Raw genomic sequence first — 12,676 nt, forward strand, 5'->3', positions numbered from 1 at the left:
GGGGGCAGGGGACAGGGCAGGGCAGGCAGGGCCTGACAACAAGGCAAACTTTGATAAGCAGTTCTCCATAATCACTTCTCAGCAATTATTACAGTTTAACATTATAAAATTAACAAAAATAATATAAAACTCATATTCTGGCGAAATAGCCATATGGCGGCCGAAAACCGTATATTCCCTTCTTGTTCTCCAGCCCGTTTTTGTTCTCCATTCTTTCCAAAAATTGAGACTTTTTTAAAACGCCGCGGGACGCGGGACAAATTGTTGAAAAGCGGGACTGTCCCGCCAAAATTGGGACGTCTGGTCACCCTAAACTAGAGTCATTTTTTAGGAGCAGTTTCAGGGTGTGGGTGTGAGTGGAAAGAATACCACGGAAGGCAAAAAAAGGAACAGAACTTGGGAGTTGACAAGTGGTCTCCAGAGTTTGGGGTGCCTGGGTTAGCTACAGAGAGCAGCCCTGCCCTGCCCCTGTGGGCTGGCACTTCCCTCTGCTGGGCACCTGGCACAGTTGTGGAGGCTCCAGAGGGTGGAAGTTATCTCTACATGTTGGCTCTGGCGTGGGGAGAGGAGGGCTTGATGAGCACTTGTTGGGTGAGCAAAGAATGAATGAATGAATAAATAAATAAATGATTGGAAAAGGCCCAAGAAAGGGAATTCCTAAGCTGTGATGGAGAAAAATAAATATCAGCATGGTCAGTGTTAGGAGCAGTCCCCACCCTGTCTATGTGGCAGTTTGTAGGAACTCAATGGCCTTGTGAAAGAGTGCTGCCTGGCACAAGGGGCATCTTCCTGATCTTCAAGGGCAGAAGGCATCGTGATCCCTCGGTTTCCAGTTTCTTGGGGGCTGCGTGGGCTACAGTGTGGCCAGGATCTGCTCACACACACAGGGGCTTAAAAACAACCAAGATGGAAAGAACTGAGCTGTGCTTTGGGGAACTTCAAGGAATGTGAGCCAGGAGCCATACAAGGTACAGCTCAGAAATAGCAGCACCATCGATTGGGGTCTCATGAGCTAATGTTTTAATTCTGCTCTGACCTCTTTGAACTCTGAGCATCACTTAGCACGCAGCAGGTACATTCCTTGGAATTCAGGATCAGCTCAGCCCATGTTCCCCAGAAGGCGAGACTCTCAACAAGGATTTTCTGAGGAGTATTGTGAGCCAATTCCCCTATTCTTCCAGGTTTGCTGGGATTGTCCCCCAAATGCAGGATTTAAAATGGGTGAAAATATAATTCAGATTGTTGGCTGGTATTTCAAATCTCATTTCATCTTTTGGAATCTGAAGAAAAATGCGTGCCTCTGAATTTCAGCATTTGTCCTTGATCTTTTGGCTTTTAAAGTTATAGTTTTGACCTAAGAGATCCAGATCACTATTTTTTCCTTTCCTTAATAAATATGTCTTGCTTGCTTTTTGTTTGTAGATTTCATAATGTCTCTATGATCCTTTCAAATATGAATATATTGACCATGACGTCTCTGTGCTGACAAAGTCTTAGGATCCAGTGTCTTTCTGCCTTGCCACCCCTCGGAAAAGAGCAGCTCTGAGCAACTGTGGGCAGTGGCTTTGCTCCACTTTCTGGGCAATTTCTTGGCTCTATCTTTTATCTCCTAGACATTTTAATTTCTACATCACATTTTTGATGTCCAAGAGTTTTGTCTTTGAATGATCTTTTAAAACAGGATTTATCTTTTTCTTTGTAGGTATAAATATCTTGTATTTCTTAGTTGTTTATTTTTTAAAGATTAAAAAGCAAATTGAAAGCTCTGTTTGTACTGGGGTTATTCAACTGGAGCACATGTCACCAAATATCAGAAACTATGGGGCTTTTTTTTTTTCTCTGACCTAGAACTGACCCTCATAGCTTCTGTCTGGGCTTGTCCTGCTCAGGGTGACAAAAACTTGCCCTCCAGTTGCTGAACCTCATGATCAATTTCCCAGGGAGTAAACTTCCCCTCTCCTACCAGAATTCTGGAGGCTGTCCCCTGGTTATGTGCCCTTGGGAGCCAAGGCTATGTTCTTGTGCACCCTTTCAGCTGATAGTTTTTGGCCTTGCCCTCCAGAGCTTGATAAATGTTGGGATTCTGCAGCATGAATTGACATATCATTGGTTCCCTCCCTGAGGGCACTTTGGTTTCAGCATCTCCATTTTCAGGAACTGCTTGTCTTCCTCATGTCACTGATACCACTTGTCTGGTGTTGTCTCTTCTCCTGTCTCTTTGACATTGTAAATTTGTATCTTTTATTTCTTAAACCATTTTACAGGGATTTTGGAAGGGAGTGTATTTAAATGCTTGCGTTCAATTTCCAATGTGTAAGTGAACCTTTATCCTAAGCAGCTTTAACAAATTAATAGAGAAAGATCTGAGACACAACCTTAATATAATTAAGCAAAATTTGGAGTTTATTATCTATCAGATTCTAAGGAGAAAATGTTAGAAATGCAGAAATTAGAATTTATAGGTCTTACAAGGTGAAACCTAGAGAAATACTATAGATCATGTGTATTTTGAGTGCCAGATTAGCAACATTAATTCTTTTTCTACCAAAGCAATGTGGTGTGTTAACATACTTCTCTAGATCCTCCCAAACTTTCCATATTTCTGGAAATACATGTCCTGTGAATATGCTCATTCTAGGTTAATTGTTATATATATGTGGGGTGTGTTTCTAAAACATTTTTACCCTACTTCTTTTCTTTCTATGAGAGCAATACAATTCCATTATAGGAAACATTGATAATAAATAGAAGAAATATCCTCCCACCGCCTCCCCAAGTCCCATCAGCAAGAAATTCCGCCCGCTGTCCTCTGGTCTAGGGTTCCCACTAGGTCAGAGCTGGCACTCTTGATCTTCATGGCTGTATCCTCATTTTTTCTAGGACACCGGGGTTGGGAAATCAAGCATTGTGTGTCGATTTGTCCAGGATCACTTTGATCACAACATCAGCCCTACCATTGGGTAAGTTCCTGAATGTTCTTCTTTACGTGGCTTACTTTCAAAGCGCTCAGAGAGGTCACTTTGACTGTGCCCAGGCCTCAGCCAATGAAACTCCATCCTTAGTGGAGACTCTGATGGAAATTCAGGGACTTCCAAGTGTATGTCCAGGCTTAAGGTCCCGGCTAACTTTCCTCATGCCACTACCCAGGTCATTTCCTTGACCTCTGAGAGCATTATTCTGCAAATCATGTTGGCTTTATTTCCAATCAGAAGATGATCCACAGGGCAAATCTCTGGCGTTTGGCTTTAAGTTGCCTGCTGCTAAATCCTAGAATGCCATCTGCCTGCATATCAGAGCAGTCTGGACAGCCTGTGGAGCAGACTGATTTTCCTTTTCTGGATTAATCTAATGTCAGCATTTCCACTCTCCTGCATGGGGAGGGCCAGAGATGGATTGTCTGACTCCGTGCCCCTGACCTGGGAGTCCACAGCCTTTTTCTCTTTTCCTCCCTACTCCCCCTTTTCTCTGGACTCTCTGGCTGGATGTGCTTTTACAGGTGCGCTTTTATACTCTTAGAACTTGGCCTCTCTTATTTTCTAGAGCATGGTTTGTTTTCCTCAGAAGGAAAACAATGTGTCTGCATATCTTGGGAAGCCTGTTGGATTATTGAGGACTGGGGTGGGTGTCTGTATCAAAAGTAGAGAAAATGGACGGTGGGGAATGCGTAGATGCTCAAGAGTACTTGATTAGGCTCGGCGCCTGTGGCTCAAGCGGCTAAGGCGCCAGCCACATACACCTAAGGTGGCGGGTTCGAATCCCCAGCCCGGACCCGCCAAACAACAATGACGGCTGCAACTAAAAAATAGCCAGGCGTTGTGGCGGGCGCCTGTGGTCCCAGCTACTTGGGAGGCTGAGGCAGGAGACTCGCTTGAGCCCAGGAGTTGGAGGTTGCTGTGAGCGTGATGCCATGGCACTCTACTCAGGGGGACAGCTTGAGGCTCTGTCTCAAAAAAAAAAAAAAAAAAGAGTACTTGGTTAATAGGTCAGAGGCTAGAGTTGTTTAGATAGTTTGTAGTCAGGAAATGGCTCAAACAAACATGATTATTAAAAAAATGTTATAAGAATTGTTAAGAGTCTGAGATTTTACCCTATTTGCAGCTTGCACCTTGTTAACAGGTTAATAGTCATAACTTGATAGCCTGCTTCAGTTTCATGGATGCTGGCAGAAAACAGGGGGCTCTTGGGTCAGAGACTGAGGCAGTAGCAGTAGCCAGACTTGTAGTATTATATATTGGTTCCTTGAGCCGACATTCCCATGGGGTGACATGAAGAGTCTGCCAACACCTCACATGCAGTGGACTTCATCATAGGAGTGCAACTGCACATTTAGAGAACCCAAATCTTTTATACTGGGCAGTCAGTATGCCTGTCCTTAGTTTCAGAGGGAGACTGCCTGTCTTTCCCAAGTCTGCTTACTACATAAGTTGGACATCTCTAATCTAAAAATTTGAAATCTGAAAAGCTCTAAAATCTGAAACCTTTTGACTGCCAATTTACAGGGATTTACAGAGCAACTATGGGCAGTGGCTTTGCACTACATCACATTTTTGATGTCCAAGAGTTTTGTCTTTGAATGATCTTTTAAAATAGGATTTATCTTTTTCTTCTGCCAATGTGATGCTCAAAGGTCATACTCAAAAATTGAAATTTCGGATTTGGGATGCTCCTCTGGATAAGAATAATGCAAATATTCCAAAATCTGAAAAAGTGCAAAATCCAAGGCATTTCTAGCACCAGGCATTTTGGGTAAGGGATTCTCTATACCAGAGGTCCTCAAACTTTTTAAACAGGGAGCCAGTTCACTGTCCCTCAGACCACTGGAGGGCCGGACTGCGGGCCCTGGGACAAGTCAGCTGCCTAAGCAGGACAGGTAGCGGAGGCAAAAACACCTGGTGGGCCGGATAAATGTCCTTGGAGGGCCGCATGTGGCCCATGGGCCGTAGTTTGAGAACGCCTGCTTTATACAAATATACTTGAAAAAAGTCTGGAAGAAAGTGCCTCTGTTTGCAAGACGTGCCCAATGCAGGAGACCCAAGGAGGAGTGTCTCCCAACATAGGTACTTATGTAATAAGTATAATTTTTATAGACAAAATTCCTTTCTTTCTTCTCTGGGATATGCTTGTTTTGTTCTTTAATTTTTTGCATGTTTTTGATAATAAAGGCAGACCCACATGAGAATGATTAACTGTGAAGCATGGTTCTGGAAGATGAAGGAGAGATTTTCACCTTCTGCTTTCTAAACTTTTGTTTAAAAATAAGAATGACAAATCTGTATTCCTTTTGTAATGACTTTTTTTAAAAAAAATAAAAAGGCAGTGCATAATTGTACCACAAATTCTGTTCAGTACATGAAAAGGTTATGCATAGCTGTTTGCATCATTATGCCTATAATAGGTATGTCATTTTGATCACTATCTCTTGGCCAAAGGAAGTTGATATGCCAACTTGGATTCAAGAGAGGGGAAATAAATACCATCTTTTGGTGGGACAAGCCACTTGTGGGAGGGGAGGGATCATTGGTACCATTTTGGAAATAATAAAACACAGGTGATAGTGCTTTGTCTAATAAATATATTTTTTGTGGGTTTGGGTTTTGTAAAACTTATATATGACAGTTGACCCTTAAATAATATGAGGTTAGGGGCACCAACCCTTGCACAGTTGCTAAACCACTTATAACTATTGTTTTCCCCATAACTGAACTACTACTATGCTACTGTTGACTGGAAGCCTTTCCCATAACATAAACAATCAATCAACATATATTTCATATGTTATATATATTTTATTCTGTATTCTTACAATAAAATAAGCTAGAAAAAAGAAAATGTTACTAAAAAGAACATCATTCAGGTCTTCTTGTTGTCTTCACACTGAGCAGGCTGAAGAGGAGGAGGAGGGAAAGAGGGGCTGGTCTTGCTGTCTCGGGGCAGTAGACCAGAAGAAAACCCACGTTTAAGTGGACTTGTAAGGTTCAAACCTGCATGTTGTTCCCGCATCAACTTTATATGGAAATTCTCTGTACTTTCTGCTAATTTTTCTGTAAGCCTAAAACTGCTCTAAGAAAGAAAGCCTATTAAAAATTGATGTCCTATTTTTTAAATTTTTAATACTCATTATGAAAAAATTCAGATCATGTAAATATGTATAAAGTAGAAAACGAAGTCAGAATTTTACTAGCTCTCCAATCCCATATTCTTCAATTTCTGTAGCTGATAATTTAGAATTAAAGTACATGTTTAACATAGTTCTCATGTCTTCTCTGGCTATGCAGGTACACAGACAGATACGTATAGAAATGAAAGCTAGCACACGCCACCTGACATGCTACAGCACGTATCCTCAGTTTGCATGGGGCTTCCATGTTCTTTTGTTCATGGCTGTTTGTGTATTTCTTTGACAGAGTTAAGATTAAAGTCTACTTTTTATTATAAAAGTTCATGTTCACTCTTTAAAAATATCCCCAAAACACAGAAGTCATAAAAATAGGAATTACACTGTACATGCAGTTTTTTGACCTTGTGTTTTTTACTTATTTCAAACATTTTCTTATAATGTCACACAATATTCAAAAATGTGATGAAAATTGTCTTTTTTATTATAAAAGCATTATATAGTCATCATAAACAATTGAAAATAAAGAAAACTATAAAGAAAAGGATAAAAATTACCCATAATCTGCCTCTCAGAGGTAACTGCTATAAATATTTGGTGTATTTTCTTCCAGTTTTTTCTTGTATATGTGCGTACAGCTCTGTGTGTATTTTATTCAGCATTATTTGTGAACTTCTTGCCAGTAAATAGTCTTTAAAAACAATGTTTTTAATGGTTGCATTTTCTGTTTAAGGGAGTTAGGTTGTTTGAAAACTGTCTTATTTATAAACAGTTTTGTGCACATCTCTGATTATTCTTTTAGTTTAAATTATTAGTAATGGAATACTTTAGTCCCAGAATAAGAACATAATTAAGGCTTCTGATGCATATTACCAAACTGTTTTTCAGAAAGATTGTCCAAGTTAGCTATTTTTTTTAAGTGTATGTATGATTTGAATTCTGTTCTTTTCCTCTAAACTTCACCATGTAAGCATTTTCTCATGCCTTAAAGCAAGTGGTTCTCAACCTTCCTAATGCTGCGACCCTTTAATATCGTTCCTCTGGGTTGCAACCCACAGGCTGAGAACTGCTGCCTTAAAGGTCTTTGGAAACAGAGCATTCAGTGACCGTAGGGCGACTCTGGTGCTGTTCCACTCTCTACTTCACTCCTCACTGTCCCTTGGGGGTCAGTAAGCTCAGGTCCCCTATCCTCTTCCTTTTCCTGATATAGGTTAATTTCCCAATTTTAAAATTGCTCAGAATTTCCTCTCTGGAATTTTGAGAATAATGTTTTCAAACCTGAGTTTCAGAAAAATAAAGTGAATAGGTACACTTTCTTTGTTAAAAAAAAAAAAAAAGGCTGAACAGAAGATTTGTTTAAGAATACATGCAATCATCATTGCCAGACTTAATATGAAATGTTAAATGTTTTATCCAATTTTTCTTCCTGGATAAGTTTTTCTTTCCTTCCCTGTCAGTTTTAAAAACATAATACCAGAAGAAGAAGGACCAATTCCACGTAGAGCTCCTAAGAGTAAAGTCTTGGAAGTGGGTCTGAAATTAGAGTAGGTGTTTACTGATTTTGCATAGGTCCAATGAATCCAGGTGGGATCTCTGGTGAGCCCTCATGGTTGGGGTCCTTGTGCTGAAGGAGGTACTCTTATTTAGTCGGGCTCTTCTGGCCAACTGTGTGGCTCCTGTCTGCTGGGTTTCCAGAGATATGTGGTATTTGGCTGGGTGGCGCGTGGTGGGCAGAGTGGCCAGGTCCTCCGGAATACACTTTGGGAACAACATCTTGATGACCCAGCATACTACTGTGCCTGTGCGGCTCAGGAGCACTGTCTAAGTGACACATACAGATTTCTTGGAAGATGAAATAGTTGAAAAAAGCTTGACTGCTTTTCCCAAAGCCAGTCGATTGAGTGGGTTGAGATTGAGTGGGCTTTTAGATTCATTTTGTGCTTATTGAGGAATCAGGAGAGTTTTACATAGTAAACTTGCATCTCTGGCTTTTCTTGAAACAATCCATGGATTTGGAGCCCCGTGCATGTGCCCACCTGGTGGTAGCCTGTTGGCACTGAGCCACGGCTGCTACTCGAGGGTGGGCTGGTTCTCTCTGCTTCACATCATTCCCATTAGTTGTTGCTACTGTCATTTGCATCAGTGTTACTTCCACACCTAGCCTGCTGCGCACATTTGTAAGTCCTGCCTTGTTTTGTGGACATTTCAGTTCATGACCTCCGCACAAGTGCATTTCACAGTAACCCCGCTGGCTTCCCTGTGGTCAGAGCCATTTAGGTGACTTGTTAGGCATACACAGCTCTGAGCAGCAAACTAATGACTCAAAGCAAATGAGTTCACTCTCAAAGCCCACCCTTGTTCCTCCCGCTGAGATCGCACTACCACTGGGAAAAGGCCATAGGCTGTAGAATGCATTAAAAGAGTTAATTCTTAAGGCATTTGTGACTCACACTGAAAAGTCTTGGCTCTGCTATTAAAGCAGATTGTGTTGACATCTTGAGAGAGTGTGTGTGTGTATCACTTTCTGTTACAGCTTTTGCAAGAAATCATGTTACTTCTCTGCCAGATTTTCGTTGTCACAGATGAAGTCAGTTTGGCACTGCCAATGTACCCCCTCTCACACTCTAGCTATACAGAAGAAAAGACAGCTGAGGTTCTTAAGATCGAAGCCTAGTACAAAGACTGTAAGAAAACCAAGCAAACTCCAGTCATCCAAAAAAGCAGTGATTGTTATATTCCTCATTTGAAATATTGATACTTTCCTCTAGTGGCAGGAAACCAGGGACCAGGAGGGCATGTGTGTCTGCTTGCACGAGGTAGATGTTACGGTTATTACTACAGCTCACTGGGTATCCAAGGGGTATTTCTAAGGTACCCATTTCCCTACTTGGCTTTACCGCACTCCTCTATCATGCAGAGTAGGAATTGACCCCATTTCACAGGTGAGGAAACTGAGAGGCTTTCTGAGTGCTCATTTGATTAAGACAGGCAATGAGGACCTCTGCATCCTGTTTCTCATGCCTCTTTGATCAAGAACAAGGCAGCCTTTTAGGACTCAGGACTGTTTTTCCCTTTTATCTGTACAGTGAAAGGGTTATATTTTTTTGGACCTCTATGATTCTTTGATTTTAAAGGCATGTGAAGTTTATTTTCCAAACTTGAGGAGAACTTTTTAAAGGCATGGTTGATGCATTATTTACCCAAGTGCCTAGGATGTACTGAAGAATAAATGAAAATCTGGCTAGCATCAAAATAAAAGAAAAATGAACACACAAAAATAAAATATTGGTATAATTGCATAAAATTTCCAAATACTTTCATGGAAAAAATTTCCATAAAAAGTTAAAGAGCAAATTTTAGATATATATTATTATAATAAGTAAATATAAAATACTCAAAAAATGAAGAAGAAAAGGACGAACACCCCAACTGACAAGTAGGCAAGGTCATGAGGTAGAGATTTACAAAAGAAAAATATAATAGACATTGACTATTAAACATTAAAATGATGTTTAAGCTTCTAATGAACATAATAAAAACAGGACTGAGACATCACCTTCTATCTCCCATATTGGAAAAGATTTGAAAAATTAATTATGTTCGGGAAGAGGTCATCTCACACGCTGCCAAGGGCATGTAGGTGCAACCTAAGTTTGGTATCTATAGCCAAGGTTAGCCATATCTAGTTTTAAAAATTAAGTCCAAGGAAATCATTGTACAAGAACACAAAAATGTAAGTAAGAAAATATTCACCAAATCATTGTCATAATAGTGAAAATATAGGTAACCAAAATGTCCATCAATGGGGTAGTGAATAAATCTTTAACATGGTTATAATACTCAGTCATCTTAGGTAATGATATTGATCTATATTCATAGAAAAAGGAAGGATGTCCATGACATATAAAGTGGAGGAAAACAAAATTTGTATTGAGTATGATCAATTTTAAGGGTAAAATTTGTATCCAAATAGTTTTCTGCAGACCTGGAAATAGATCTCACCGGGCGGTCACCTGCAACATGGTTGACTTAAAGGCTTCTGTTACTTGAGGAGGAAGGCTGAAAGAAGAAGAGTAAAGAACAGGCTCTTACTCAGAGGCTTGATTTTCAGGGATGTGGCTATGGCATCCTGTCAGGACAAGTGGGCATGCCTAGACCCTGCTCAGAGCACTTTATACAGGGACCTGGTGGTGGAGAACTACAGGAACCTGGTCCTCCTGTAGGACCTGGCAGGAATCTCTCTTCCTGATCTAAATATTGTCCTCATGTTGGCACAAAGGAAAGAGCCCTAGACTGTGGAGAGCCAAAGGGAAAACAGAAAAAACACCAAAGGGGTGGGAATGTATTAAAGAGGTGATCACAATGATGCTGCAGCTCAAACAGAAATAAATGTACAGCCCTCATTGTGATGGACACCACTCCGTCATTTGGCTTCTGTAAACTCTCTGCTTCCTCGTCTGTGAAAGACAGCTTTCTTAAATGTGTGATCAAGAAATTACTCCCAAAGGGAAAAGTAACACAGGGTCAGGATTCCACACAGTGTCACCGGAAAGACATGAAAGCCATGACATTGAAGACTTTTGCTCCAGAGAAATCAGGAAAAATAGACATGACTTTGAGTGTCAGTGAAGAGATGACAAAAGACATTACAGAGTGCAAAAAAAAGAAATCTTACTGTTAGAAGGACCAACATGATAGCTAACATAAAAGGGTGCAGCTAACAGGTAAAAATCAGCTTCGATTAAGCTTTCTCTCACATCTGCCTGGACTGCAGCTATTTCAAGCTGAAGGGAAAATCCATGCATTATCACTTTGAGAAATCTGTCACCAATGGTTACTTAGTTTCACCACTCTGAAGAATTTCTTCTAGGCTCAGAACCCATGTTTCTAATAAATACGGGACTGATTTGATCTATTCTTCATTACACAAGAACAGTAGGCACACATCAGGGAAAAACCTCCTAAATGTAACGAGTGTGGCAGAGCCTTTAATCATGGCTCTCACACTGTACATCAGAGAATCCATTCTGGAGGGAAACAATTTAAATGTGATTTATGTGGCAAGGTAATTATTCAAAATATAAAAACTTGTACATCATTGGAGATTTCATACTAAAAAGAAACTTTCCAAATATAATAAGCATGGGCAAGTCTTTAGTCACAGTTCATTCCTTGAACAGCTTCAGAGAATTCGTTCTTGAGAGAATCTTCAAAAACACAGTGAGTGTGGCAAGCCCTTCATCATGAATTCAAGCAATAATTTCCCCCAAAGACTCCATACTACAGAGAAACTGTAATGCATGTGGCCGAGTCTTTATCCAGTTTCATGACTCACTACTCTCCAAAATATACATTGTTGATGCAGCCACCCATGTGTAGTATGCATGCTGAGACTGCTACCTAAGATCGAAACTGTACACCACCAGAGGATATACAAGGAATAACTCGGTCTGTGGTTCTCCAAGATTAATGTTTGATATTTTATACTGTAGAACAATTATAAATCAAAGTATTGTTAAAACTCATGTTGCAATATGTATCAGAGGTGCCAGGGTATTGGGACATGAGCAGTTATCTTTGGGTTATAAAATATTTTATACAATTATTTGAAATCTCTTGAAAAGGCTACTTTACTATTCATGACTTTTAAACTGAACATCAATATATAAAGGACTAATATCCAGATATCCAGAGTATACAAGGAACTCAAGTTACCTGACAGCAAAAATAAATAATAAGAATCAATTTTAAAAATGAGGCTTCATGCCTGTAGCTCAGCGGCTAGGGCACCAGCCACATATACTGGGGCTGGCAGGTTTGAACCCAGCCCTGGCCTGCCAAACAACAATGACAACTACAACTATAAAAAAATATCTGGGCATTGTGGTGGGCACCTGTAGTCCCAGCTACTTGGGAGGCTGAGGCAAGAGAATCACTTAAGCCCAAGAGTTTGAGGTTGCTGTGATGCCATAGCAGTCTACCGAGGGTGACATAGTAAGACTATCTCAAAAAAAATAATAATAAAATAATAAAAATGAACTAAAGGGCTGGGTGCAGTTGCTCATATCTATAATCTTAGCACTTTGGGAGGCTAAACTGGGTGGAGTGCTTGAGCTCAGGAACTTGAAACTACCCTGAGCAAAATGAAGACCCTGTCTCCACTAAAAATAGAAAAAAGTAGCCAGGTGTTGTGGTGGGCATCTGTAGTCCCAGCTAGTTGGGAGGCTGAGGAGAATCAAGAAGGTCACTTGAGCACAAGAGTTCAAGGTTGTTGTGAGCTATGATGCGATGGCACTCTACCCAGGGTGACCAAGTAAGACTGTCTCAAAGAGAAAAAAAACAAATGGTCTAAATAAATATTTCTCAAAAGAAGACATAAAAATGGCCAACATGCATATTAAAAAGTGCTCAACATCACTAATCATCACGGAAATGTAAATCAAAAGCACAAGGAGATATCTCAACCCAGTTAGAATGGCTATCATCAAAAAGACAAAAAATAGGGCGGCACCTGTGGCTCAAAGGAGTAGAGGCTTGGCCCCATATGCCAGAGGTGAGGGG

General features: G+C 40.4%; 1 protein-coding gene across 1 annotated transcript in view; it reads left to right on the forward strand.

The window, feature by feature from the left end:
• Positions 1–12,676, forward strand: part of RAB31 (RAB31, member RAS oncogene family) — a 142,470-nt gene that overhangs the window by 63,343 nt on the left and 66,451 nt on the right. The window contains exon 2 of the mRNA XM_012812174.2: positions 2,881–2,960. Within this exon, the coding sequence (XP_012667628.1) occupies positions 2,881–2,960 (80 nt within the window). The remainder of the gene's footprint in view (positions 1–2,880; positions 2,961–12,676) is intronic.

Source organism: Otolemur garnettii, unplaced genomic scaffold (assembly GCF_000181295.1).
Source record: "Otolemur garnettii isolate 467f Iridium unplaced genomic scaffold, OtoGar3 scaffold00193, whole genome shotgun sequence".
NCBI lineage: Eukaryota > Metazoa > Chordata > Mammalia > Primates > Galagidae > Otolemur > Otolemur garnettii.